This window comes from Pristis pectinata, chromosome 39 (genome assembly GCF_009764475.1).
Source record: "Pristis pectinata isolate sPriPec2 chromosome 39, sPriPec2.1.pri, whole genome shotgun sequence".
NCBI classification, from domain to species: domain Eukaryota; kingdom Metazoa; phylum Chordata; class Chondrichthyes; order Rhinopristiformes; family Pristidae; genus Pristis; species Pristis pectinata.
This window is the reverse complement of record NC_067442.1, coordinates 8,801,635-8,829,369: the sequence shown is the minus strand read 5'-3', so window position 1 is coordinate 8,829,369 and position 27,735 is coordinate 8,801,635. Positions and strand designations below refer to the sequence as shown.

Below are 27,735 nucleotides of genomic sequence, written 5' to 3'. Positions count from 1 at the left end.
TTTTACTGTGAAGGGAAATGTTTGAATGTGCAGGATCGACAAGAGTTTGGAAGTTTCAGCAGCGCCACAGTGGAACATAGGCGGGGATCAGGACGAGAACTATGTTATGCTACAGAGCAATCTATGCTCCACCTTGGCCGACTGCAAAACAGTTGGCAATAAAGATCATGGCCACCCGAAAACACACTTCCCAATTCTACTGGTTGTAAGCTGAAACAGCGAGAAACTGGGGCAATTTTCTCCGAATCTTGACGGCACAGCAGCCTTCCAGGAACGGCAGCGGGAAAGAAGATGACAAATAATAATCCTGCAATAACTAGTGGAAGATTGCAAAGTCAAAAATGAAGTTACGTAGCCTCGCTCCAGATCCTGTGTTATTTTATCTTATTGACTTGACTGTGTTGCCGCAGTTGGTCGTGGGTGGAAATTCGGGCATGAAGATGTCAGTCTGTTTCAGACGCTGCCCTTCCCCACCCCGCCGCCCACGACTTTCCACTGTAGACTGAGAGCGTTGAATAATGTTGGGAATAGAAAGAACATATTCAATGGCAGCAGGAGCGCCCTTGCGGTACTGAAACCCGGGCACAAACCAGTACGGTCACAGTTGATCCTCAGCCTCAGCTTCAGCTTCCCGCCCATTCCCCAAAGTCCTGGACCGCTGTATGGTCCAAACATGCACTCATTTCAGTCTGAAATACACACAGTGGCCGAGCATCAACAATTCCCTGCGATGACAGACCCAGGGACTTGACCATGTCTCATTGCACTTGACACGGGGAAACACCGTCACAACATCAACTTTATCAGGCCCAGCACCACCTAACGAAGCGCCCAGCTCAACATCCTTCCTGAACGCCAGGAAGTTTATACCCATTCTATCTAATCCTTCCCCACAAGATAACGCCCACACCCCAGCGATCAATCCTGGGAATCATCAGTGAACCGCCTTGGAATGAGAAATATGTTTTCCATTTTTTAGGAGACCAAACTTGCCGCCGTCTTCCGGGCGTATTCTTCTCAAATGCCTACTCAGCTATTCCAAGAGTCATTTACTCCACGCCCTGGCAATGGAAGTCAATCTTTCCACAAGCTTCATCCATCAGTTATACACATAGAACAGGAGGACTGAGGCCCCAGTAGTATAACGTTCACTGGCAACACATGCTGCAGTTTCCTTCCGCGTGTTTCATTGCAGTTTGTTATCCTACTCTGTAAATTACATTTGGAGAACTGTCGTTCCGATGTATCTCCTCGTTCATATTTCAATGATTTGCGGGGATCTGCTCCTCGGGGTTTATTGTCCGGCGCCGGTGAAATAGATTTCGGGGTTTCAGTCAATGTCTCTGTTCTGGCCGACTGAACGCAGTGCACTCTTTTGTTTCCCTCTGTCGGAGGGACCATGTGTAGCGCATGAACTGTTTCTCAGTCTCTGTCCGCTTGATTCCGAACAGAGAAAATGCCCCCGTGTCCTCACGCTTGTGGGTTCAAGCGAAGGGACGAAATTATTTTGTTGATCTTGTTGGTGCGGAGAAACACTGCTCACTGTTGGTCAACAAAACACTGAGAGGGAGACAGAGGATCGCAGTGTCCCGGGGATCGGGTATATACCGTGCAACTCTCTCTCTCTCTCTCTCTCTCTCTCCGTCTCTCTCTCTCTCTCTCTCTCTCTCCGTCTCTCTCTCTCTCTCTCTCTCCCGTCTCTCTCTCTGTCTCCATCTCTCTCTGTCTCTCCGTCTCTCTCTCCTCTCTCTCTCTCTCTGTCTCCCTCTCTCTCTCCGTCTCTCTCCCTCCCTCTCTCTCTGTCTCTCCGTCTCTCTCCCCGTCTCTCTCTCTCTGTCTCCCTCTCTCTCTCTCCGTCTCTCTCCCTCTCTCCTCTCTCTCTGTCTCTCCGTCTCTCTCCCCGTCTCTCTCTCTCCGTCTCTCTCTCTCTCTCTCCTCTCTCTCTCTCTCTCTCCTCTCTCTCTCTTTCCTCCTCCTCCTCTTTTTCTTACTCTCCTCGTCACTCTGTCACTTTCCACACAGGGACGGAAACAAACCGATGGCAATCAATAATCTTGTTAAATGAAAGGCACAGAGTGACGCCTGTCTGGCAATTTGATTGGCGTGGGGAGTTTGTGGATATTCCTTAACAGGATGGTTGGTGTGGGGTGTTGAGGAGGAGATGTGAAACACATGTAGGGGTGAACGAGTGACATGGCATAGAGGAGCAGCAATACTCCAAAGACTCCATCTGTTATCGGGATTTCGGTTCAGTTAAGACACTGCCGGAGAGTTTCAGAGAAACTGACGGCATGTTAACCACAACTGCAGCCCTGAGTAATTGCATGCAGTAGATGCACAGAGAATAGACTTCACCAGAATGTCAAGTGCAACTCAGAATATTCCAGACTATTTTATCTCTGCCTATCAGAACAAAATTAAACACTCGACGGTGCAATTTGTCGGCAAGAAAGCACTGAAATCCCCGAAGTGCATGGGATATTCCGTTTCACTTCCATTTGCAGTTTCTTACATGTAGAACATACGTTTAACTATTTGCGTTGAATTATTCTGGTAATTATTTCATTCCAACAACTAAAACGACGCGTTTCCCTCACCGGCTGCCTCCAGCTCCCTGACGTACGCTGACTGGGCATTGGTGTTGCAGGGAGGTCATCAGTCAAATGACAATGGGGAGATTGGACTCCAAACCAATGTGTTACCTCTTCCTCAATCGTGACTCAGCAAGATCAAGGGACCTGAAGCTGAGGGACGGAGGAGTTTAAGATGGAGGGGAAACGAGAACCAAGGAGATGGGTGCAGAAAAATAACCTGCGCTGGAATGTGCTGTGAGCGTCCATCCGCTGTACTTCAAGGGAGTGTGTGAGTGTGTACATATGTGTATGTTCACATACATGTGCGTGCTTAGAGTGCGAGCGTGTCTGAGTGTGCGCCTACGTGTCAACGTTTGAGGGCTTACTCTCTCCAGCAGATGCTGAGATCCATCATCGTGAATCTCCTTGTCATTGGACCAAGACCTCGTTCTTTGAAGTCCCTTGGAGCTGCTGTGCAAGGGCCGCCACCGTTAAAAGAGCCACCGTAAAGGCATCTTCCCCTGATGCAAAAGGCCGTGGAAGAGAGGCATCCTTCACCCGGGGAACTGTACAATGACTTCACAATCAAACCGCCCAATCCCCATCCCATGGGGTCAGACAGCACAGAAACAGGCCCGGAGCGCGCGTCCACCGTCAGGCACACAGTCACATTAATCATAAAAAATATTCTCCCCACATCCCGTCAACTCATCTTGGATTCCACCACTGACCCCACCAGGGAGAGGCAACTTATAGTGGGCAATTGAACTACCAACCCGCAATTATTTGCGCTCTGTGAGGAAACCGAACCACCCTAGAAAATCAAAGTTATCCCAAGAAGAGCAAACTCCACAGAGGCAACACCGGAGGTTGGGATTGAACTCGCATCGCTGGAGCTGCGAGGCAGGGGCTCTGCTGGCGGTGCTGCTGTTCCCACTTTGAATTTAATTCACCATACGACTTGCTATGGATGGAGTTCTCACCTCGCTGTCCCCACACGTTCTTCAATAAACCAATCACGGCCGTTCCGCCCCAGTGAGGAGAATTCGATCAGTTTGTGGAGTTAGTTATCGTCCTATATCTCAGCCAGTTCAAGGACTACAACATTCTGAGATGGTCATTAAATATTAAGAAGTATTTATTCGTCAATATAATGCTGCCACTACACAAGTGAATGAGGTCCAGTTGCTCAAAAGGTGTAATTGGTATTGGAATTGGTTTATTATTGTCACTTGTACCGAGGTAGAGTGAAAAACGTATCTTGCATATCATTCGTACAGATCAATTCATTGCACAGTGCATTGAGGTAGTACAGAGTGCATCGAGGTAGTACAGGGTAAAAGCAATGAGAGAATACAGAGTAAAGTGTCACAGCTACAGGGAAGTGCATTGCAGGTAGACAATAAGTTGTAAGGTCAAACAAGGTGGATAGTGAGGTCAAGAATCCATCTCAACGTTTAAGGGAATCGTTCAATAATCTTATCACCGTGGGATAGAATCTGTCCTTGAGCCTGGTGGTATGTGTCCTCAGGATCCTGAGTCTTCTGCCTGCTGGAAGGGGAATGAAGATAGAATCTCACTGGCCCTCCGCCCTCGGCAGTCTAAGGGCGAAGTCTCACCTGTGTAGAGGCTGAAACTGAAATGTCTCACAGCCGTCACGGCCGGTAAAGCTGGAGACCAAGACTGTCAACTTTGTAAAGTGCAGTACATTTCCTTGGCTGTTTCTATGTCTCTGACAATCAGCGACAGTAAGAAAAACTACTGATACAGGTAAGGTATTAACATAGAAATTGTTTTTCAAAACCTGAACTAGAAAGTCATTTAAACACATGTGGATACACGCAAAATAATCAGAAATGTGAAACTGAAACAACATTTTAAAATATGCCCCGCGCCTACGTCCACTTCACCCAGGGCATGTGGTTCACAGTGAAATCAATTCGACCAGTTTCCGGGCCGCGTCAGACCTGGAATCCTCCAAAAGTTGAATGGAAATTCACCGGGAATGTAATCGGAATGCATCAGTCACCAGGTCAGTTCAGGGCTATTTCCCAAATCCCTATCCTATGGCTGCAGTCCCTCTTTGTGGACCCTTCGCCCATTGCCATACTCTGCGTTCTTCTGGCTTGGATAGTTCAACTGGAAATGTTTGGGCTTCCGTGTTATCCTCACCCTGTATTCCAAGGAATATTGCAATGAACAACGTAGTCAATCCCCGCTTAAAGTCACCCCGAATCAGGTCATCCAAAGACCCATGGTTTACAGTAATCACTGTGGCCCCGTAGAAAGAACAGTTACAACTTTATATTTCGTCTTCTGGGTGCATTTCCACGACGAATGCGAACTGAATTAAGCACAATTTCCCAACCTTTGCAAGAAAAAAAATAATTGATTCAAAGTAAAACAATCAAAGTGGACAAGGACAATCAACTGATTAAGAATGCCACTGTCCATTTGCACTCTGTGGTCAGCGGGACAGAGTATCACACATTTTTTTTTCCTTGAGGGTTTCAGTAAAATCACCAAATCACAGAGTATTTGAAAATAAAACAAGGTTGTAAAAGTTACATCTGCACCATTCAGAGCGACCCCATCATTCCCAGGCCCATTATCTCGAGCCACACCATCCAGGACAGATGGTTTTCCCGTGGCATTACAAACTATTTCAGCTCAAGTGACCGTCCAATTACCTCCTGAGAGACAGTGATTGATTCTGTTTCCATTACCCCACAACACCGAATTCTACATGATGTGTGACGCAGTTTTTATTCGCAAAACGTGCAGCTGGCGCCCCTGGTACTTTAACCTCAGTTGAACATCTGGGAAAGATTTTTCACTGTTCACAATATTTAAATGTATCACCCTCGTAGTCCTTGATGTGTGGAACTTATTTTGTCAACAAATATGTATTTTTCCCGATTAATCTTTTGCGGCTATATAACGACGTGTAACTAAAATCGGCCAAACGTGAAGAAGGCTGCATAATGTTTCAACAGTTCCGGACTGAACCTATTCATGTCGAGTGACTGTACTGGAAGAAGTGAAGGGCAGAACTGGAGCTCCAAAACTTTCATGAAAACTATACTATTGTTACGCCGAGGATCATGACCTGGAGAACTGTTGTTACCATGGTCCGCACTTCCCTTTGGAGGGAATCGTATCAGTAGTTTCGCTGCAAGGGCAGAATGAAGAATTAAGAAGTGCGGCCAGAGAACTTGCGGAGAGACGTTTGGACAGGTTGCCTCTGTGTCACATGCAATCTTTTTCTTTCAATATGTCTATGAGGAAATAAGAAAGAATTGAGAGCCCGGTGAATATAGAGGGATAAATCAGTCGTTGATTCAGAATATCCAGCAAACAATCATTAGATAACCGATAAAGCTTGCAAACAATCAATGGAAAATATCGATGGAAATAAAACAGTTGCTTGAGGCAGGAACGGACAGCTGAACTGGAATCGATGCTGTTTCCTATCCTTGATTTTCATCCTCGTCGGGAGTCTGCACTTCAACAGGGCGGCAAGTGGTGAAACAATGAGGGTATTTGCAGCCCAGCCAACGGGAAGAGCTCAATGGACGCGAATAATTCCCCCGCTGCTCTCTCCCATGTGTCACTGGAGGAGACTGAAGCTTGGGATTACTGAGGGAATTCCACAGGGTAAAGACATGATTGACGTGTTCACCGCCACAAAGAGTATGACAACAAAAAAACTCGCAAATATTCCGGGTTCACAAACGATATAGGAAGGATGTGGAAGCGTTGGAAAGGGTGCAGAGGAGATTTACCAGGATGCTGCCTGGTTTAGAGAGTATGCATTATGGGGAAAGACTAAGGGAGCTAGGGCTTTACTCTTTGGAGAGAAGGAGGATGAGGAGACATGATGGAGGTGGACAAAATATTAAGAGGAATAGAGAAAGAGTAGGCAGCCAGCGCCTCTTTCCCAGGGCACCAATGTCAATACAAGAGGGCATGGCTTTAATGTCATGGTTCAAGGGAGATATCAGAGGAAGATTGTTTTACCCAGAGTGTGGTTGGGGCGTGGAATGCGCTGCCTGGGGCGGTGGTGAAGGCAGGTACATTGGTCAAATTCAAGAGATTGTTAGATAAGCATATGGAGGAACTTATAATAGAGGGATATGTGGTAGGAAGGGGTTAGATAGTCTTAGGGCGAGGTTTAAAGGTCGGCACAACATTGAGGGTTGAAGGGCCTGTATTGTGCTGTACTGTTCTATGATTCTATGATCCGTGATTTGTCAAGAGGCCCTCTTAATACTGCCGGACGCACTGAGTTTCAGATCTCTGAGCTCTGTCATCCTGACACTGGCGGGGATGGAACTAAATTGATCATTCAAACCCTTGATCTTGTTACACAGGGTTGAAGGAGGACATACAAACCCTGAAGCCGGTTACACAGGGACACTCGAAATCCCCGACCGGTTAGCGCCTAAAACACGTCATGCAATTCAATTGCCAACACACTTCCAGCATCAACACGCACCCTTCATTGCGCAATACCCCATTGCTACCTGTGGCTCCAGAGCTCACGGGCTAAAGCGCTGGTCTTACAAAGCAGCTCAGATGTCACTTGGGATTTTTGCATTTTCTTGGCCGGACCAGAGCAGGATCACATTTCCCAACATGAAAACAGCCGGAAGAAGCAAAAGTGCAAAGTGATTTAGGGTGCGTTTACATCGACACTGTAAGTGTCTCGGCAGTTACACAAATCAAAGAGCAAGGCGGAGGGAAGGTGGCTTGCCATGCCTCAGGGACTCTGGGCGACAGGGACCGGTTTCGGTGTTGCAAGGCCTGAGCTGCCCAATCCAGGAACTGTTCAGGACAACACACCCGGGGAGCGAGAGTCTGACCACGGAGTGAAGGCAACAGAGATTGACCAGAATAATCCAGGATCTCCGGGGTCAAATTACATGGAGAAATTATAACACGGGCTCTATTCCCTTGTGTGTGTGAAGTAGGGAAGTTATCTGATGTAGTTTTCGTCATATCGTGGGAGAGGGTAGAGGCGAAGGAGAGAAACTGTTCCCTGGGGAGTCTGGCACCCGCGGGCAGAGTCTGAATATCAGATCCCCACAAGCTGAGTGAAGGAGATCATGTTTTCTTCTCAAACTGATCACTCTAGTTCCGCAGCACTTTGCACACTTTGCATTAAAATGGACTCCTTTTTGTTGTTCTCATTGTGTTCTATCTTGTAAAAAATGTGTATAATTTATGGCTAATTTATGTTTTTACATATTAATGCTGCTTAGGTGATGTGGTGTGCATGTGATGCATGCTGCAGGTAAGAATTTCATTGCACCTGTAGATACAAGCACTTGTGCAAATGACAGTAAACCCGATTTTGACTTTGAAATCATCAGAGGTCAGATACCAAGTCAGAAACTGACAACAGGTCATTGACGTCATCATTATAATTAAATCAGAAATACTAAGGAACTCTCCAAGTTGTCGGCAAAACAATCTGCGCAAAGGTTGACAGTTCAATATCAAACATACGCAATTAACTGACATACCACGACGATTGGTAGATTGAATCAATAGTCACGTTTACCACCGTCATTCTGCATCCGGGGAGAGGCACTAATTATAAAATCACACTTAAGGGCAGTGTGCGAGATCGCTGAAGTTTCAGGGTCAACTGTTAAGGTGTTTTAAAAATGATCATTACTGTATATAGACAGGTTGCTGAATGGACTGGAGTAAAACTTACAGCCGCACCATCCTTAGCAACATGGCTAAAAGGATTATCTTCCCAGATTACCTAACCTGGGGCACTGAATGAGATTGTCAATCTCCCAGAATGAGAGCAACCTTTGGCTCGACCTGTCTGTCTGATTCCTCAGGGCCCCACCAGAGGGTATCCAGACCGAACATCGGGAAGAAGCAGCGATGTGTGGACTGGCGGCTGAGTCACGTGACAGCAGGGCAGGCTGGGAACAGTTGGAGGCGTTCGGGTTTAATCCCAGTGAGAAGTCGTTGAAACGGGAAGGCGGGAAATCAGCCAACGATATTCCCATCATGAGGCCCGTGATGGTTATAAATTGTGATGTTCAGAGTTCCATGGTCAGTCCGGGTCTGGGTTCCTGCAGAGATCTCAATTTCTTCTTCCCGGTCCGACTGAACTGATTCCCCCGCAGCCTGAAACAGATTGAAGAATGAACAGGAAATAAACAGGTTACACAACAATGTCAGTAACATGGGATTGAGTTTAATATTTCAACAACATTTTCAAAATTCACCACAAAAGCCGGTGGATCCACTGATATTTTATTACATTGGACATGAACACACTCACCTGATCCACTCCAGACTCGGGAGGGTCAGTATGAGATGGCGGAGAGCGGGGACAGATCGGTCTGAGAAGGAGTTTGATCCCAGGTACAGATCCTTCAGTGAAGGAGTTTTGCTGAGATGGGAGACGAGATCCGCAGTGCAAGCATCTGTGAGGCGGACATTGTTCAGCCTGGAGATCAGAGAAAGTGAGGGTGAAGGACACGGAGAAACAGGAGCCAGTGCAAATCTCCAGTGATTATTTGTAGTCCAATTACTGACCATAGTTAAATGTCAGACGCCAGTGTCTTATACAACGTCTCTCGCAGTCCCACACTTACCGCAGTGTCTGCATTTTGCAGTCCGGGTTCCTCAGAACTGCAGACACCAACGTCACCCCTGAATCTCCTAGATTATTGTCACTGAGGTTCAGCTCCGTCAGGTTTTCAGGGAGACTGGAGGCGAGATCCGCAGCGGCATCATCAGTGAGACCAATATTGTTCAGCCTATAGATCAGAGAGGGTGAAAGTGAAGGACACAGATAGACTGGGGGCCGTGTAAATCCCAGTGCGTCTGAATAACAGAATGACTGATCATATTAATGTTCAGTGTCAGACACACAGTGACTGTAAACACAACCTCTCACAATCTGTTCATTTCCAAACTTACCACAGTTTCTGTATTTTGCACTCCGGGTCCCTCAGAGCCGCAGACAATAGTTTCACTCCTGAATCTCCAAGTTTATTGTGCTCCAGCTCCAGCCAGGTCACTGAGCGGTTTGTGCTGAGAGCGGAGACGAGATCCTCGATGCAAGACTCTGTGAGGCCGTTATTGTTCAGTCTGGAGATCAGAGAGAGTGAGGGTGAAGGACACAGTGAGAAACAAGACGATGCAAATCTTCAGTGTTTATTCGTCACACAATTGCTGATCATATTAACATTGAATGTTCGACACCCAGCAACTGCAGAAAGAAGTTCTCATTGCCTATCACTTACCCCAGTCTCTCTATTTTGCAGTCTGGGTTCCTCAGAATAGCAGTCACCAGTTTAACTCCAGAATCTCCCAGGGCATTGACCCCCAGTCTAAACACAAAATAGATCCCATTATACAAACTGTTTCAAACCCGAGTCTGATTTTTTTTTTATTTTTTATTATTTTACAGCGTGGTAACAGGTCCTTCGGGCCCAACGAGTCCGCGCCGCCCATTTTTTAAAACCCAAATTAACCTACCCATACGTCTTTGGAATGTGGGAGGAAACCGGAGCACCTGGAGGAAACCCACGCAGACACGGAAGAACGTACAGACTCCTGACAGACAGCGACGGGAATCGAACCCCGATCGCTGGAGCTGGAATAGCGCCGCGCTAACCGCTACGCTATCGTTAGTTACCACAGGTTCCCTTCACTGTTAATGATCCTCTCTGCCCGTCCTCGAGGTTTTCGGTGAATGACAAGAATTTATTAAATTTAGTGTTGTTAATATGAAACCTGTAGATACCTCTTCAGTTTAATTTCCTGATGAATGTGTGTGCGTGTGTGTGCATGTGCGTGTGTGTGTGTGTGTGTGTGTGTGTGTGTGTGTGCGTGCGTGTGTGTGTGTGTGTGTGTGTGTGTGTGTGCGTGTGTGTGCGTGTGTGTGTGTGTGAGAGAGAGAGAGGAAGAAAGAGAGAGAGGTGCGGGAGGGAGGGAGGAAGGGAGGGAGAGAGAGAAGTAGCAAAGAGAGGGAGTGGGGAAAGAGCCCCACGTGGAGTGAGAGGGGAAGTCCAGTGCAGACTCGGGACGGGAAAGGAATCCCCGTCAGAGGTGGAACAGGAAGAGTCCAAGACACTGAGAGAGTGGGAATGTTCTTTTACAGGGGAAGCGAAAATGTCCCTCACAATGGTAGCGAGGCAGCACAACGAATCCCAGACACGGGGGAAATGCTCCACACAGAGGGACAGGTGGCTGCGTCCTCCACAGACAGTGAAGGGATAAAGTGTCCCACAGAAGGAGAGACGAAAGTATATCACATAGACAAGAACAGTACCATACAGGCAGAGGGGGCAAAGGCTGCCACACGGGGAGAGTACCACACAGAGATGGGCGAAATAGCCCCACGGGGAGAGAGGGGGGAAAGTCCAAAACAAAGGTAGAGGAGATGAAGTCCCGCAGAGAGATGGTGCGGGAAGAGTCACAATATCCATGCCACCCATATCAGCCTGGAAATGCGAGCAGGTGGCTGCCATTAGGCCCTTCCAGCTGACTACAGTTGATCATCCAAATTCAGTCCCCTGGTTCAGCTTTCCCTTCCTATCCCTGCCCTCCCCGCCCCATAGAACAATCACTAACTCCTATTTGAACATATTTAATTAATTAGCCGTAACGCACGGATCTGTGCGCATCGTATTTTCCAACAGTCGAGCACTCGGCCCGCAGCAAGTGGTCACCCAAATCTAACATCTGCCTCATACACGATTCACGGCCCTGACACCTGCCGTCCACAAATTCCCATGCTTCAATCACATTCTACCCAAAGCCCTACTAAACCTCCTTGACCTTACCTTAAACCCTTGCTCTCTGTTTATAGACATCGCTGCATTAGTTTTTTTCAATCTACTTGTTCTGCGTTACTTATAATTTTGCGTCCCCGATCATGACACATTCACATTCCCCGACTCAAAGGAGAACAAACCCAGTCTCTCCTCATAGGTGAGATGCTGCGGACCATACGGCATCCCTGTGAATTTCCTCCGTGCCGTCTCCTGTACAATAACCCCTTCCGAAATAATGGTGTCCAGAAGCGCACACAGTGACCAGCCGCTGATGTTTTATAGAATCCTATCATAATCAGATCAATACGTCACACATAATGAAAACAGGTAAACCGTATGCCTTCCAATCACCTTCTGTACCTGCACTGCTGACTTTAATGGTACTGGGCCATGTACATCAATGTCACAGTCATTGAAGGAAACGGATCCTTCAGCCCACCGAGTCGGTGCCACCATCAAACATCCACTGAAACTCATCTCACTTATTCTCTCCGCATTCCTGTCATCAAGTCTCCCCAAATTCCAGCACTCACTTACTCATGAGGGGCAGTTTACAGGGCTGATAATCCTGCCGAGCTCAACGACGAAAGAGGAAACTGGAACACCTGGAGGAAATCCGGTCGTTCACAGAGACGAAATGCAAACCCGACACAGGCAGCAGCGCCGGAGTCAGGATCGAACTGCATTAGCTGCATCACTTGTGCCCTCCGTGTCGTCAATACTCCCAAGGATGCTAGCAGCCATTCCAGGCTGTGTTCCACCTCCCAAACCGCAACACTCGCTTCCTCAGAACTAAATCCCGTCTGTTACTGGTTTGGGGGTTTCAAAAATACTCTTTCCTCTGCTGAGCCTCAGACACAGAGGACGGCTCACAGGGAATTCCTGAGTTCACTACCCTGCAATCCCCGCTGTATGGGAGCCCCCACCGCCGTCTCTGTTCCCGTGATAAACCTCACAACCGGGTACTGGAATCACTTAGAGTGCAGGCCGATTTCTGCTCCCGATCACAGTTTATAGGTCTGGACTAGAATTTTGAGCTCTGAGCCATGACCGTTTGACGGGTGGGGGTGGGTGGGCAATACCCCCTGGTGAAATGTCGGTGGGTGCACTGGAGAGTGTGAAGAGTCATGTGTTACAGATTAGGTTACTATTAGTGAATGTCCCTTTAAGGCCTTGCACAGTAGTGTGTGTGTGTGGGGGGGGGGGGCGTGTTTACGACAACAGGAGATAAGCACGGGATGACGTTTTTTGGAGCGGTCAGTCATTGAAAACAGAGAGAGAGGCAGAAAGAGGGAGAGATACACCTGCCTGCTGGTCTCTGTGTCAATGGATGAAAAACAATAACTGTGTCTGTAATTATAATCCACGTATGGATTTTTGGAATAGTCCAGCGGAGTCCACTTTATCGTTAACCTGTAGAGGGAAACAGGTATTTGTGTGGACGGCTACGTCTCGAATGCCTCTCGGGCTGCCAGATACTTTGCAACAAAGGAATGCAGATCATCAGTGATTGAGGTGTCGTATGGGTTCCATCGTGGAACATTTGGATTTCGTAATTTCTCTCTATTTTCTCTCTACATTTCCTTTTCGGTCAACGGTGGTTTTGAAGAAGCCTTTGCTCTTGTTTCACCTTACGACTTGCTGAATTGAACTTTGAGAATTATTCCTGGACTTGGAGTTTGGGAATTTGCCACACACACACTTCGAGTTTAGCTTTTGGGGTTAACGTTTAAGATCTAACATTTTTACTTCTAACATTCGAACATTTTTACTTTTATTTTTCTTATTATCATTAGTTATTAATAAAATATTTTTAACACTTATACATGACTCAGTTTGTTTCTTTTGTTGCTGGTACATGACAAAATTGGGGGCTCGTCCGGGATCGAATCCCAAGATTGACAAGGGTGGTCTGAAATCGAACTCAACTCTGGTACTAGAGGTCTGGGTTTGAAGAAATGGGGGTCTTAGTGGATGACTGATTGTGGTCGGTCTGATAAAATTCTTCTTAATTGATTTGTGTGTGTGAAAACCAGCAACAATGGACACATTTTTGAAAAAATCCAACCCCTGGAGGATTGCAGGGGATGAGGAAGCCTGATTTGGTGAAAATTACTGCAGAGCTACATCTTGAGGCAGTAACGCAATTTATGAAAACGGCAGATATTCAGAGACTGATAGTTGGCCATTATGTGGAGAAGGTGTTTGAGGAGGAGGTGTTAAAACAGTTTCCTGGCAGTGAACCAGCCATTTCTGAGGCCCAAGTTCAGCTGGCAAAGATAGAGGCTGAACGGGAACAAAGGAAGTTTGAGGCTGAGGCAGAGCAAAGGAAGATAAATGCTGAGATGGATGCAGATAGAGGCTGATCGAGCAAGGAAGAAGATGGATTTGGAACAGAAACGGATGGAGTTAAAAATGAAGCAGATAGAGGATAAGTCAACAATGAAGAGAGGGAGTTTTGTTAGAGCTAGGACCAAAGAATTAGTCAAGGTCGATAGTCCTGTGCAGCCTGTTGTTGTTCCCTGTGACAGCCCTCAACAGGATGAAAGTTATGATGACTTGTCTGAGACTTTTCTGTCTTCACTGGAGGATCAAAATCCTTGTATTGGGTCTGAATTTAAGTATTTGTCTTTGTCCAGGAAAGAATTTATAGTGGAGCAGACTAAAGACCTTGAGTTTACTGAATTGAGAGAAAAGTACTCTCAAGTGATGAGATGGTAGGGAAACCTAATTCAAGTTCCCTTGTGGTTCCTTTGCAGCCTATTCCTGTTTTTGGTGAACCTTTCTCGATGGTGGTTGTGGACTGTGTTAGCCCATTGCCAGAGGATTGGGATGAAGGAGATCATTTACTTTTGTTTGCAGTGAGAGAATTAATAGAGGGATCCTTAGGATACAGTCCTTTTGAACTCGTGCCTGGACATCGAGAAAGAGAAACTTCAAAATTGCCAGGGGAACAATGAGTTAACGAGGAAGTGTATTTGAATTTATTGGACTCTGTTCAGAAATTTAAAAAGCTGGAAAAAGCCTGCCAAATTGAGAGCCTTTGTTTTGAGAAAAACGCAGCTGTGACCAATGCAGTTGACATTAAATTGTCTGAAAATTCGAAGGTTAAACATTATCGTCGTCACGCGATAAGGTCGTCACGCGAGAAAATTAATTTTGTTTGAAAATGGATAAAATGGAGTATGAACACGTGATAAGGCACATGGAAGGCCATCAGCCATGACTTTCCCGATGTTAAGTGGGAAAAAATGTATCTTTACTAATCTGATATTCTTTTGTTGAGAAGAATTATAATTATTAACACGTTTCTTTACTCACTGTATGAGCGTTTTTTTTTTTGCTGTTGTAGAATTTTTTGTTAGGTGGGAGGTGTTACAGATTAGGTTACTATTGGTGAGTGTCCGGCCACCAGGAGATAAGGACGTGATGACGTTTTTTGGAGCGGTCAGTCAAGAGAACAAAGAGAGAGAGAGGGAGAGAGAGACCTGCCTACTGGTCTCTGCATCTATGTGTGAGAAACAATAACTGTGTCTGTCACTACAATCCACGGATGGGGTTTTGGAACAATCCAGTGGAGTCCACTTTGTCGTTAACCTGGAGATGGAAACAGGAATTTGTGTGGACGGCCACATCTTGAATGCCTTCGAGGTGGCAGATACTTCGGAACAAAGGAATGGAGATCATCAGTGATTGAGGTGTCGTGTGGGTTCCATCGTGGAACATTTGGATTTAGTAATTACTCTCTATTTTCTCTCTACATTTCTTCTTCGTTCAACGGTGGTTTTGAAGAATCCTTTTCACATATTTCACCTTACGGCTTGCTGAACTGAACTTTGAGAACTATTCCTGGACTCGGAGTTTGGGAATTTGCCACACACACAAATTTCGAGTTTAGTTTTTGGGGTTATGTTTAAGATCTAATATTTTAAATTCTAACAGTTTTACTTCTATTTTTCTTATGATCATAAGTAGTTATTAATAAAATAGTTTTTAACACTTATACATGACTCGGTGTATTTCTTTTGTTGTTGGTACGTGATACATGCCACTACTGGGTTAAATTACAGTCTGCTGTTCTGCGTATCAAGCTCATCTCGTCCACTGACAGTGCACTGCCCGGAGCTGTGCTCATCCCCTTGATACTGAATGTTTGGTGTTTTGATCCTTCTCACATTGACAGTTCAGTTCCCTCAATTGCCCAACCTCCTCGGTAAAAGGTGGGATGAGCCGACATACAAACGTCAGTTGTTAGTGTTGGTCTAGGTACTAGGAACAGTGAGAAGGAGCTTCATCAATTGACGTGTAACAGACAGTGAGAAAGGCCGCAATAAACGTAACGAAGTAGATTTAATTTACTTATCTCATAAAGATTCCAACATCCCTGCACAAAGAAGCATTTTAGACCCTCCAAAAGGAGATTTAAGCAGGAGAAGAGCACTTGTGCCCGCAAGCCAGCTCCATCATTCAATCCGATCATGGCTGATCCATGCTGGTATCTGCACAGGTTCCTCATGACCCTTATCTCCCCACAAGTTATCACTCTGGATATCATCATGCCATGCAGAACTGTTTTCCCCCGGTTGTAATCAATCTGCGCTTTTCAAACCCGAAGGAAAAAAGTTGCGACGAAGATGAGAGACAAATTAACAGTTACCTCAGCTCCTGGCACTTGTACAGCCCGGGTCCGAGCCGTTGGAGTCCTTCACATTGAATGCGGCAACCACAGAGATCGAAGTGTTTTATTTTATCACAGAATCCAATAGCATGCGACAGGACGGCACAGTCTATCGGGGTCAGTTGGAATCTGGAGAATAAAAGTGTATCCAGAGATCCCAGTGCGGCTTGAGCCAGAGCACAATTCTGAGATTCATACAGGTAGTGCAATGAGTTCAGGAGACTCCTTCTATCTGCGTTTTCAATCCTACATTTCACCTCCTTCTTCACCCAGTCAATCACTCGGCAGGTTGTTCGATGAGGAAATGGACCCAGAAACTCCTCCAGACCCCGAGCTGACCCTGGGTAGGAGAGACCAGCAACAAAACGGAGAAAAAGCTCAAATCGCCCATCACTGGTGCTGTGGGCTTCAGTGAGGAGTCTCAGGATATCCCTGCAATCTGTTGTCAGGTATTGTGCGAGTGCGGCTACAAACTCTTGGATGGTGAGGTGTGGGAATGTGTACACCACGTTCTGGGCAGAATCCTCTCTCTCCAAAAGTTCAGTCAGGAACCCGGAAAGCAACTGGGAAGGCTGCAGGTTGTACTTGATCAAATCTCTATCTGTAAACACAATCTTCTTCTCGGAAACTCCTGTGAAGGCCATCTGACCAACACTCAGTAACACGTCACGGGGGCTTTCAATGTCACGGCCGTCGATTTTCAGGATATTGTAAATATAGCAGGGATACAGTTGGGTGATGGTCTTGGGAACTCGCTGCAGGTCCCTGCCTCCTTGTGTGAAGAAGGGTCCCAGTGCCAGACCGAGGATCCAGCAGTAGGAGGGGTTGTAGGTCATGGTGTACAGGATCTCGTTCTCCTGCACATATTTGAAAACAGCTGTTGCCACCGTCTGATCTTCAAAAAACCTGTGGAAATATTCCTTCCGTTCCCCACTGATAAATCCCAGGATTTCGGCCCAGACACTGATCTCCGCCTTTTCCAATAAATGTAACTCAGTGGAACGGGTTGTCACCAGCACTGAACACCCTGGGAGCAACTTGTGCTGGATTAAACTGTACACAATGTCAGACACTTCACACCGGCACTCAGGATCTGGGCACATGTACTGAAGTTCTGTGTCTCTTCGATTGTCAGCAAAATCGATTCTGTGCTTGAATTCATCCAAACCATCGAATATAAACAGCAATCCTTCTGGGTTCTTCCATACCTCTCCCAGTATATTCCCGAAGTAAGGATACTGATCTAGAACCAGTTCCCTCAGATTTATTCTGCAGTTTATGGGGTTTAAATCCCGGAATTTGAAACTGAAGACAAACTGGAAGTGTGGGTATATTTTCCCCGTGGCCCAGTCATAAATAATCTTTTGCACCATGGTTGTTTTTCCGATCCCCGGGACTCCGGCCACTGCTGCTGAACTCCCAGATTTGGATTTACTCCGGGAAAAGCTGCTATGGAACAGTTCATCATTCCGGATTATTTCCAGCTCTTCCCGGAGATGTTTGTCTCTCAACTCTTCATGTTCTCGGCCCCTTGCCAGCAGCTCATGTTCCACAAGTCTCCGATCTCGAACAGTAGAAATGACCGTGAGCTCAGCGTATCGATCAACCAGCTGGAAAACCTTCACCTTCTCCCTCATCAGGATCGTGTTCACTCTCAGTGTTTCAGTTTGTGCCCGCAGTGTCTCCTTGTGTTTCTGTTGAACATCTGCATGAGGACACAAAGAAATTGCCCAGAGTGTTATATCTCTTCACTCAATAAGTAAGTTGACAACTTCAACTCAATTCTTATTGAAAAGTTACACTAATCGATTCAATATGTCGATGTTAATGCAGGCATTAAAACTCGGTTCAGAGACACCTGACTCGACTGTTAGCAATGGGCAAGTAAAATGGCAGTCTTCACATTCTGTTATTAATGAAGGCGTGAAAGTGAACGTTACCCCACTACTTTATCATGTCTCGCCTGCTCTGTCACTGACACCTCCCACTACAACTACTGCATCGTTCTTCTCGTTGACCAATCTCTGAGAAACCCTGTGTTGATCCGTTATGAGGATATACGATATAGGGAGCAGAACATTGGGTATCTGGGAAAGGGGCAGATTCACATGTGTGCTACTGCTGTTGGTTTGACACAATATGCACGGAATACTCAACAGGCCAGGCTGCATCTGTGCAAAGAGAAAGAGGGTTAAAGATTCACGTCCATGTCCTTTAGTTAGAACTAGAAGCATAACGTTCAACTGTATAGGAAGAGGAGGACGAGCTGATTGAAGGGACTGTTTTCGATGGGCGGAGACCAAGACAGACTCAATGCCAAACATGTGCAGCATAGGCGAGCGGAGGCAAGGTTTGTCGATGGCTCCTTATCTGTCAAGCTGTACGTGTGCATGTCTGTGTGCGTGTGCCTGTGGGTGTTTTTCAAATGGAAGATGAATGAAAAGGAAAACAATGTTGGAACTGCAAAAAAAAACACGTCAAGTAGCCTTTGTGGAGAAACGGTAAATAACTGAGTTGACCTTACAGATTGACGACTATCATCAGAAGAGAATATCAAATAAAGACGAGAAAGGCTGGTGATCTGGTCATTTATATTCAACGCTGATGTCACATCGTTGTCAAGTGTCTTGTTGGAAAACGTGCTGCCTTACCTGGAATTACTCTGGGCTTTGTTGGAAAAATGTGCGAGACCAATGTTAGTGGAATCTTGGTGGGAGAGAGGTGGAGACATAAAATGGGAGTCAACTGGAAGCTCAGAGTCATGATTGCCAACTGAACGGGACATAGAGAGCGAAGGTAAATTGTAAGGCGGTCACGCAGTCCACAGTTAGCTATCCCACTGTTGGGGGAACCACACTATGAACACATCATACAATGCACCGAACGGGAAGAAGTGCACGTGAACCACTGCGTCACCAGGAATTAATTTGTGTCCATGGATGTTGGGAAGTGAAGATGTTAAAAAAAAACAAGTACCACGAGTATCTGAGTCAACGTTGATGGAGAGAGAAGAAAGATCGATGAAACCATGTAACAGGACACTGCCAAGAATGTATGGGCTTTCACAGTGTGTCAACTCGATGAGCTGAAATAATGCAGTGTAATATTCTGAGTGGTTATCAGAGATTTTACCAATTGTTACTTGAATCCACAGATCAGTGAGTGATTTGTGGTCAATTTCAAGTATATTACGCTCTATTCCCCAGCCTTTGTACTTCTGACACCTGATTCTGTCAACGTTTCAGCGTTGACATTGCTTCTAACAAGAAATGTGTTGGAATTTTTAAATTTCATTTCTCACCTTTCAGCTGAGTGGGTAATTCAGTTAAACCACGGGCGATTTCCAGGAATACGTCTGGAATGGGGCCTGCTTAAAACAATGAGCTTTCATGAAACCAGATTTATATACTATGTTTAAATCTACAGCATTCATTGCGATTCTCAGTTCGTTAACCGTACCGAACTCTTGGATTTCTTTCAATATTTTGTCCAACTTTGGTAACTCTTCACGCATTCTCACAAAGGATTCCCACATCACCCTTCGGGCCCGGGAGCCTTTCTCTGCCACCAGGCTGAGGAAGAGTGTAGAACTGTCTCTCCGTTTTCCATTCTGTGCGAGCTTGGTGACTTTCTGTGAAGAACAAAAAAAAGCACAGTGAGTAGAGGAATGAGAAGAGAACGAGGAATACAATATCTGTTCAATGATGGGACGTCCTGATCGTGCCGAGCGCTGGAATGTCACTGTACAAGTGGGGGACTGTACCTCAGAAGACTCTTCAAATGAGGCTACGTACGTAAGTGCGAGGGTAAGGACGGGAAGTCCAATCAACCCTCTATCTCAAGGGATAGCGAGGATTTGATGAAGCTAAGAAAGAAGAATATGGGAGGTGGAGAGCACTGAGAACGGCGTGTGGGGGAGGACCTTCAGGTACAGACAGAAAGTAGCGGCACCAAAAAAAAGGAAATTAGAACTGTAAAGAGTGGCCACGGGATATCACTAGGAGACAAAGGGAAATCCCAAGGTATGCTATATGAATATTAAATGCAAGAAGAGATAAAATGTCTCGTTTATCAGTTTATAGAGGAAATGCATGTTCACAGATTATTCCTTTACTTTGCCATGAAATGAGGCTTGTGTGATATACCAAGGACCATGCTGATAGAACCAATAGGTACAAGGAGCTAATCACTGCCTCTATTCAAATCTGGAGATGACAGTTCTGGTACATGATCAACGAGATTTTCGAGGAGCCTGCAGGGTGAGCTGAGCTGGTGTGCCTTGTCTCACTTTAAGAACTGCTCCTATACCACTATGTTAAGTCCAGCTAAGAAAATGCGGTAGGTCCCAGTTGACCCTCACCAGTTTTTTATAGATGCATCAGAGAAAGTATCCTGTCTGGAGGCATCACAGCTTGGTGTGCCAAAAGCTCAGTCCATCACGAAAACCAACCTCATCTCCATGGACTCTGTCGACATTTCTCGCTGCCTCGGTAAAGCAGCCAACATAATCAGCAACCACTCCCACAGCGGTGATTCTCTGTTCTGCCCGCCCTCTGCCCCCATCGGATAGAAGATACAAAACCCCGAAAGCATGTACCACCATGCTCAAGGACAGCTTCTATCCAGCTATTATAAGACTCTTAAACCGTTCTCTTGCACGAATGAGATGAATTGTTGATAGCTTAAACTAACTCGTCTTGGCCCTTGCACCTTATGTGTTTAACTGCACTGCACCTTTTCTGTAATGGTAACTGTAAAACTATATTTTGCATCCTGTTATTACTTTTCCATTTGTACTCGCTGTACTTATGTTTCGGAATGTTCTGTTTGGATTCCATGCAAGACAATTTTTTCACTATCTCGGTACATGTGACAATGATAAACCAATTACCAATTACATGTTTGGGAGGAACGTATGACTCTGAATCGACAGTCGCCAGTGCTCCCCACCTCGCAGGTTTAAGTCCTAATGCTGGATCTATGGGATATAAATTCATCAATGTCTCCAGTGCAGGAAACAGGCCCCAGAATATGAGTGAATGAGTGAGACTGACCTTGGTCTTTTTTCCCTTCTGATGCCGTCAGTTCTGTGACAATAAACGTAACTACCAGTGTTTCTCCAACTCACCTCACATTCTTGTCCACTGAAATGTTCCTCCTGTCTTAACATCCAGCTGAGTCCTTCCACCCCTTCTTCAATTGCCTGTTTCAGTCTTTCCCGGTAGAATTTTGCCAGTTGGAACAGGTGGTAGTCGTCCCACTGTGTTAGAAGCTCAGAGATTGTAGACTCTGGAACTACAAACAGAAAGTGAGAAACTAAACATTACCCCAGACAAAACCCTCGCCCTTGGCCAGAACAACAACAACCCTTTTTGGCAACACCCATCCCCATCCGGCCCGTTTCGTATGTGAGTATGCTTCCTCCCTGAAAAATAATTAAATGCAGGAACTGAGCAATACACAGATTTAGACTGAGTGCCCCAACGTGAGCTGGGGCTCTGGGTGATCAGATACTGCAACAGGATAATGCCAGTGAAAGTGAACTGGGTCGCCTGCGGGGTGATCATCTCAATAACTTGTGAACGAAAACAGCTACGCGCGGAGAACTGCCCCGCAGACTTGGTAATACTGATTAAAACTTCCGATGTGCTGATAGCGGAGACCTTTATAGAACCACTGCAGATGAAGCAGGTAAAACATACTGGGATTATCCTTCATAAACACAAGCTCCGCGTCATACACTGTCCGATTCCCCGGGCCCATCCTCGCCCGGCCGTCACACACGAGTACCCCTGGGTCCACCTTTCCCAGGTCGTACACTCACTTCTCTCCGTTAAAGGGTCTGAATCAACCCAATTTGCCAAGAGAATGATTTCATACCTCGGCTCTCTGAATGAAATTAGAGAAAATAAAGAGAATATCTCGCTCCTATCGGCCTGTCACAGGTAACAGAACCGCTGCTTCACCAAATACAACTTTACACCCTCCCATATACAGCACGTAGCCTATTCCACTCATACACACAGTCGGGTGTTAACACAATAATATCAATTGTGTCCATTACAACTTGTTGACAACAGCAGCATGCATGCTCTCCTGGCTCAATCTCATGTGTCGCTCAGTTGTCACTAATTCCACCTGGAAATGCCCAGGCCAGTAATCTGCCCAGAGGTCTTTTGATGTCTGTATACCTGGAATTTTAAGTTCCGGTAACTGGTCAAATAATTAAATAAATCTGATATTGAAATTCGATTTTCCCACCCGTAAGCATGAGGCCACCACACGGACATAAATCTGAGTTTCCCTTCTCTCAGCATCATCCATATCTGGTGAACACTGGAGAAAAGCTTCCCCCTAATATTTGAGTGTCTTCAATTCAGCTGCACCTTCCCATGGGTGGATTTGGAAAAGAAATACCTCTATATCCTTCCATCTCCTTCCTAACTGTTTAACATATCTCCCTTAAGAACGGATCAAATTTTCTGCCGTTCCTTCCAACTAGGGACACACATTCCCCTTTCCTTCGCCAACACACCCATTTCACGCATCACTTTTTAAGAAGTCAACAAGATGTGATGGACCTCCAATACTTCTGAGATTCCTCCCCTACCCCTCGTCTTCACTCAACAAAACGTCAAACGACCACAAACTCTCCCGACTCCTTTCCCCGCAGTCTATATGCATGGATCCAAGCACAACAGATCTGCTCACAGGATGTGATCATCTATAATCAGGTAGTCGTTTAATTCAGAAGGAGGGAATATCTGCCCTTCTGAGGGTAGCTGATAATCAGCCTCAATACAGAGAGTGGAGTCACAACAAGCCGGGGAATGGGACCCGATTTCCAAAAGGACAAGATTGAACCTGTTTGCTTTTTAGGGTAATCTGATAGTTTCATACCCAATGGTACTGACACTGGAATTTTACAGCGGGCTGCCAGGATCGTTCTAATTGCCAGGCTTTAAAGATTTTAATATGTACTGGCTGGATTTGAACCAGTATCTGGGGATCATTATTCGCGATCTCGAAAACAAACACACCAAAGTAAGCATTGTGTTACGTCATTTCATTTGTTTCAAAGTTTCACGCCGCTTTTCTCATTGAAATCAATCCCATTTTACACATTTGTACACTTCTATCCCCAGTCCCAATTTTCAACACATGTCCAGATATGGGACAGGGTTTTCCATAAACGGGCCCGGATTTGGTGCCGGCATCTTCGCTTCCGTAAACCATCTGTGATCTTTCCCATGAGCGCCATTTTCCATTTGCAAGTTTTCTGTCGTTGTCTATCTGTCAGAATACCTACTAAATCTGACGCTCAGCACCAAGGTCTTACTTCCACGAGTTGGAAGCTGGACCTCCTCGTCAGAATCTGATGGGGACCTGGGCACCTCCCTCTGGATGCAGGATCACATCTAACCTAGTTTTGACACGTCAGCTATGTTTGGAATGATTTATTTAAAGACAGGTCGAAGGATACGGCAGATGAGGACATTCAGCCCCTCCCAACCGTTGTTATTTCCACCGCTGCTGCCCTACCCAGAGGCGGTTCCTCCTGTTGGAGTCTCCACTTAGTTCTGTCTTCAGGGCGGAAACATATCCATTTGGGATGTCCTCTGGAGAAGACTCTGCTTACACCCGTGACCATGAAATCCCCATAAACAACACACTTGTTACCATGTCTGACCCACTTATCACCACTGTTCAACTCCGCATGGCCTCTTTCTCTACTGTTACTCGGGACCCCCTCTCCCCAGTTACTGCCTCAGTGCATATCAGAATCCCCGATGAGTGCACTCCGTCAGACATTTCCTGCTCCACACCACCTATGACCATGATGCCCCTAAAATGTTGACCCTGCCTTCCATTCGCCCAGTCCCTTCGCGATTCGTTAATGAACCTAAGGTTCTTGCACCAAATCCGAGGCCGTTGTCAGATCACAGATTATACCTTAAAGGATTCCGTAACGTGCACATACCCTTGCTCGATGTTGAGGTCATTGGGTTCCCTCTGCTGTCTGCACCTTCAGCCATGGTGGGAACAGGAGTTCACAATGTTTCGGTGTTCTGAAATAAATATTTAACAGGAACATTAGACAATAATGAAGAGGAAAATATATGGCCTGATGAACCAACTCAGACACTGTTCGATACCCTAGCCCCATGCTCTCCGGCGGCAAGCATTCAGATGCACATGGCTCATCCTTGTGGGGTCACGCATTGTCTGACCCCTCACGGCCCATGTTCCCTAGGTCACCCAGTCTGACCCCACCCCGGGCGTATGTTCCGCAGGTCATAGAACGTCTGATCCGCCGGGCCCATTTTCCCAGTTCATACAGTCTGACCACACCCCGGCCCATGTTCGTCAAGTCGCACACCTTCCCCTGGACCCACGTTCCTCAGGTCAATGTCTGATCCCCTGTGCCCATGTTCACCGGGTTACACAGTCTTATACCCTGTGCCCATGTTCCCGGGTGACACTGCCTCTTCTCTCCCGGGGCTTGTATTCCTCAGCTCACACAGTGTCTGAACTCCCTGAACCATGTTCCCAGGTCACGCACTCTGTAGTTCCCCGGGGTCCTCCTTCTACAATTATTATTATACTTCTTTATCAGTCATACGTCCATCGAAACACACAGTGAAACGTGTCTTTGCGCAGACTGTACTGGGGGCAGCCCGAAAGTGCCGCTATGCTTCCGACGCCAATATAGCATGCTCACAACGTCCTGACCCGTAGACTTTGGAATGTGGGTGGAAACCGGAACACGCGGAGGAAACCCGCTCAGATACTTGCGGAGAACGTACGAAGTCCTTACAGACAGCGGCCGGAATTGAACCCGGGTTGCTGGCGTTGTCATAGCGTTACACTAACCGCTACACTACCGTGCCTTCCACGGGCCACGCAATGGGTTTGGCTGAGGAGGCATTATTTACCCTGTCATAAATCCATGCTTTTTTTGCTTGGTTCTATTCGTGCTTTCCCTGTCTTATAGAACGTTGTACAGTACAGCACAGGAACACACTCTTCGGCCCACGATGTCTGTGCCAACCATGATGCCAAATTAAACTAATTTGCGTTCAATGATCCCTATCCTGCATCCCTGCATGTTAAGCTCCTCTCTAAAAGCACCACTCTCTTAAACACCACTATCGTATCTGCTTCCACCACTACCCCGGCAGCGCATTTCAGGCACCTGCGGCTCTCTGGGTGAAAAGCGTTCCTTGTGCTTCTCCTTAACCCAACCCTCACTGTTCTCTTATAACCCCCTACCATTTCCCCTGTCACTGGACTTGGGCCAATAAGTCGGTAGTTTCCTGTACTCTCACTCGCTTTTTCTTAAATGAGGGGTCAGATTTGCTGCCTGCGTATCCACAGGAACAAATGCAGAGTCCAACAATTCCTCTTTCTCGCTGGATCGTTTGTTCTCTTGTATTTGTTGTAAAGTATTGTGTGACTTCTTCCATGAAGATTGACACAAAGGTGAATGTTTAATTCCACTACCGTTTCCTTGTTCAGCATTACGAACTATTCCCTAGTTGTCTCCTTTGCAGAAGGTTGGAGATATCCAGGTTTTACACGGGATCAGGACGGTCCAATGAGGAAGTGTTAATTATTTAAATTGCTTGGTGTCATCCGAAGTGAGACAATGAGGTGAGATATTTTTCTTTGGACATGAGATTATTAACTGACGAGGAAAATGATTTAATTAGGATTCTGTCTCCCGAAATTCTCATCAGAAACTTCTTTCCAACGTTCCCACGTTCCTGCAAACTGTGTCCCCGCCACGGCCCTTCTCCAGCTTTCCCCAGAACACCGGGATTTGTCCTTCATCTTGACGCAGAGTGCAGGAAATCCTAAACGTGACAACATAGCTCAGCAGAAACACGAATATCATCACCATCAGCACAACGCGAAACTAACACTGATACCCGATTCTCTGTTACAAAACCACAGCCACTTTTCCGAAATTGATAAGAAAGAAAGATCAGAAATAAATATCAGAAGCTGCATTATTCTCACATAAATTCTGCAAGGATGCTTTGTCTCTGTGTGGATATATTTTCAAGTTATTTTCTTGTTACTTTTTCCGAGCAATCAGCTCAGGAAACTTTGGTTGAATTGAAAGGTGCGGGTTGTTGTTCTGTGAGACTCAGAGCTCAGTGTCTGTGTGAAAACAGCTGCCTGTCCACAGGACGGATTCCGAACACGCACATTCCTCAAAACAGGGAGTGGGCTCTGCTGAAATGAAATCCAACCGGTTCGACAATTCCCGCTGAACTGCGAACAATGTTGGTTTAAAAACATACTCAACGCTTTAAGCTGCAGGGAATGCAATAACATCTCCAATATTTCCGTCTGCTGCATTATTTGCAAAAATCCCCTCCGCCACCTCTGTCCGCTCTTATTCCCAACGGTTACACACTCATGGGTCATTTCAGAAGCCCTCACCAGTGTGAGAGATATTTTCAGCAAAGATACAGTTTATCAACCGGGGAACGTTTGTCTATCTGAAAGAATGCCCGTCGTGCTTTTATTTGAGTTTTCTTTGTAATTGTCTCATTAACAAGACAGTGTCACGGCTCCCTTCTCCTACCCACGTCACTTTCAATACCGACCAAAGCAAACTGTCGCTGTAAACATCAATTGTTGCATTTAATCGGTGACAACATTTCTCCCGTCGGGGTCTTCGCTTCGGTCCTGGGTAACCACGGGATGGTTTCAATAGAGGGATATGTGGAAGGAAGGGGTTAGATTGTCTTAGGCGAGATTTAAAGGTCGGAAAACATTGTGGGCTGAAGGGCCTGTATCGAGCTGTACTGTTCTGTGATTCTATTTCTGGGGTGCTGGGCAGAGAGCGATCGTCGCCCTGTGCAGCATGTTACATCTGCTCGGAGCTGAAGAGCTCGGTCTCACCTGGTGTTCCCGGAGCTGCAGGGTCCGGGTCACAAACCCAGTCAGGTGGGAAATCAAATTCCAGTCTACGCGGCAAATGTTCATGAATAAGAATAGGTTGAATACCCGAGCTTCCGATTCAACTTTGTGCTCCCGTGATTAATGTTTTAATGTGTCTGCGGTAAACGGACGGCGACCCGGACTGAGCTGAGCACGAAGGCCCCCGGTCCGGGGTAAAATTGGACTGCCGCAGTCCCGGTTTCACCCACCCTCACAGAACGGCCGGACCCCTGGTCCGATTCAGGTCAGACAGCGGCAAAAGGGGAGAGGGTAAATGGAGAAAACACAGACAGGAATATCAAAGGCTGCGATAACCTTACCTCCGGTTGGCGAGTAGTTTCTGTCCGGATTTCCCTGTAGATCTGACAAGTTTTCTCTTTGTTGTTCGATCCCAATCAATGGGGCGGATGTTCTCTGCTTAAATCAGCGAGTCACAAGCTGTGAATTTGATCTGTCCCTTGTTCTGGGAGGTTTTGAGCTCCGCCCTGTGTGTGAAAGGTGCTGCCGGCGCAGGACGAGTTTCAGCTCGAACATTCCTCACCTGTCCCGGGACAGGGAACCGGCTGTCTGCTGGAATCAAATCAAAGACTCTCGCCAATTTATTTCCACTGCAGCTGTGAACACTTTTGGTCAAACGCGTTGTCCAACACTTCCAGTTGCAGAGAGTTCAGTAACACCGACACTTAAAGAAACGTTTACATTTCCATCAGGG

At 46.3% G+C, this 27,735-nt stretch overlaps 1 protein-coding gene across 1 annotated transcript; it reads right to left on the bottom strand.

Annotated features, from left to right (window-relative positions):
• Positions 1-8,048: 8,048 nt before the first annotated feature.
• Positions 8,049-27,363, bottom strand: LOC127587199 (NACHT, LRR and PYD domains-containing protein 3-like). The gene is made up of 11 exons (XM_052045399.1): positions 27,344-27,363; positions 24,049-24,136; positions 21,196-21,362; positions 19,527-19,698; positions 19,369-19,434; positions 16,047-17,772; positions 9,854-9,940; positions 9,528-9,698; positions 9,200-9,364; positions 8,884-9,051; positions 8,049-8,726 (listed from the first exon to the last, which is right to left on the bottom strand). Exons 2-11 carry the CDS (start codon positions 24,101-24,103, stop codon positions 8,639-8,641), a joined length of 2,865 nt encoding a protein of 954 aa, XP_051901359.1. The 5' UTR covers positions 24,104-24,136; positions 27,344-27,363; the 3' UTR covers positions 8,049-8,638.
• Positions 27,364-27,735: the final 372 nt, after the last annotated feature.

What these genes read in the sequence shown, in the direction of transcription:
- LOC127587199 (XM_052045399.1), bottom strand. Translation starts at nt 24,103, where the DNA reads ATGGCTGAAGGTGCAGACAGCAGAGGGAACCCAATGACCTCAACATCG. An exon ending in GACCTCAACATCGAGCAAGG is followed by an intron (nt 21,363 to 24,048) that starts GTATGTGCACGT and finishes TTCTGTTTGTAG; the next exon opens with TTCCAGAGTCTACAATCTCT. An exon ending in TGCAAAATAGAGAGACTGGG is followed by an intron (nt 9,699 to 9,853) that starts GTAAGTGATAGG and finishes TCTGATCTCCAG; the next exon opens with ACTGAACAATAACGGCCTCA.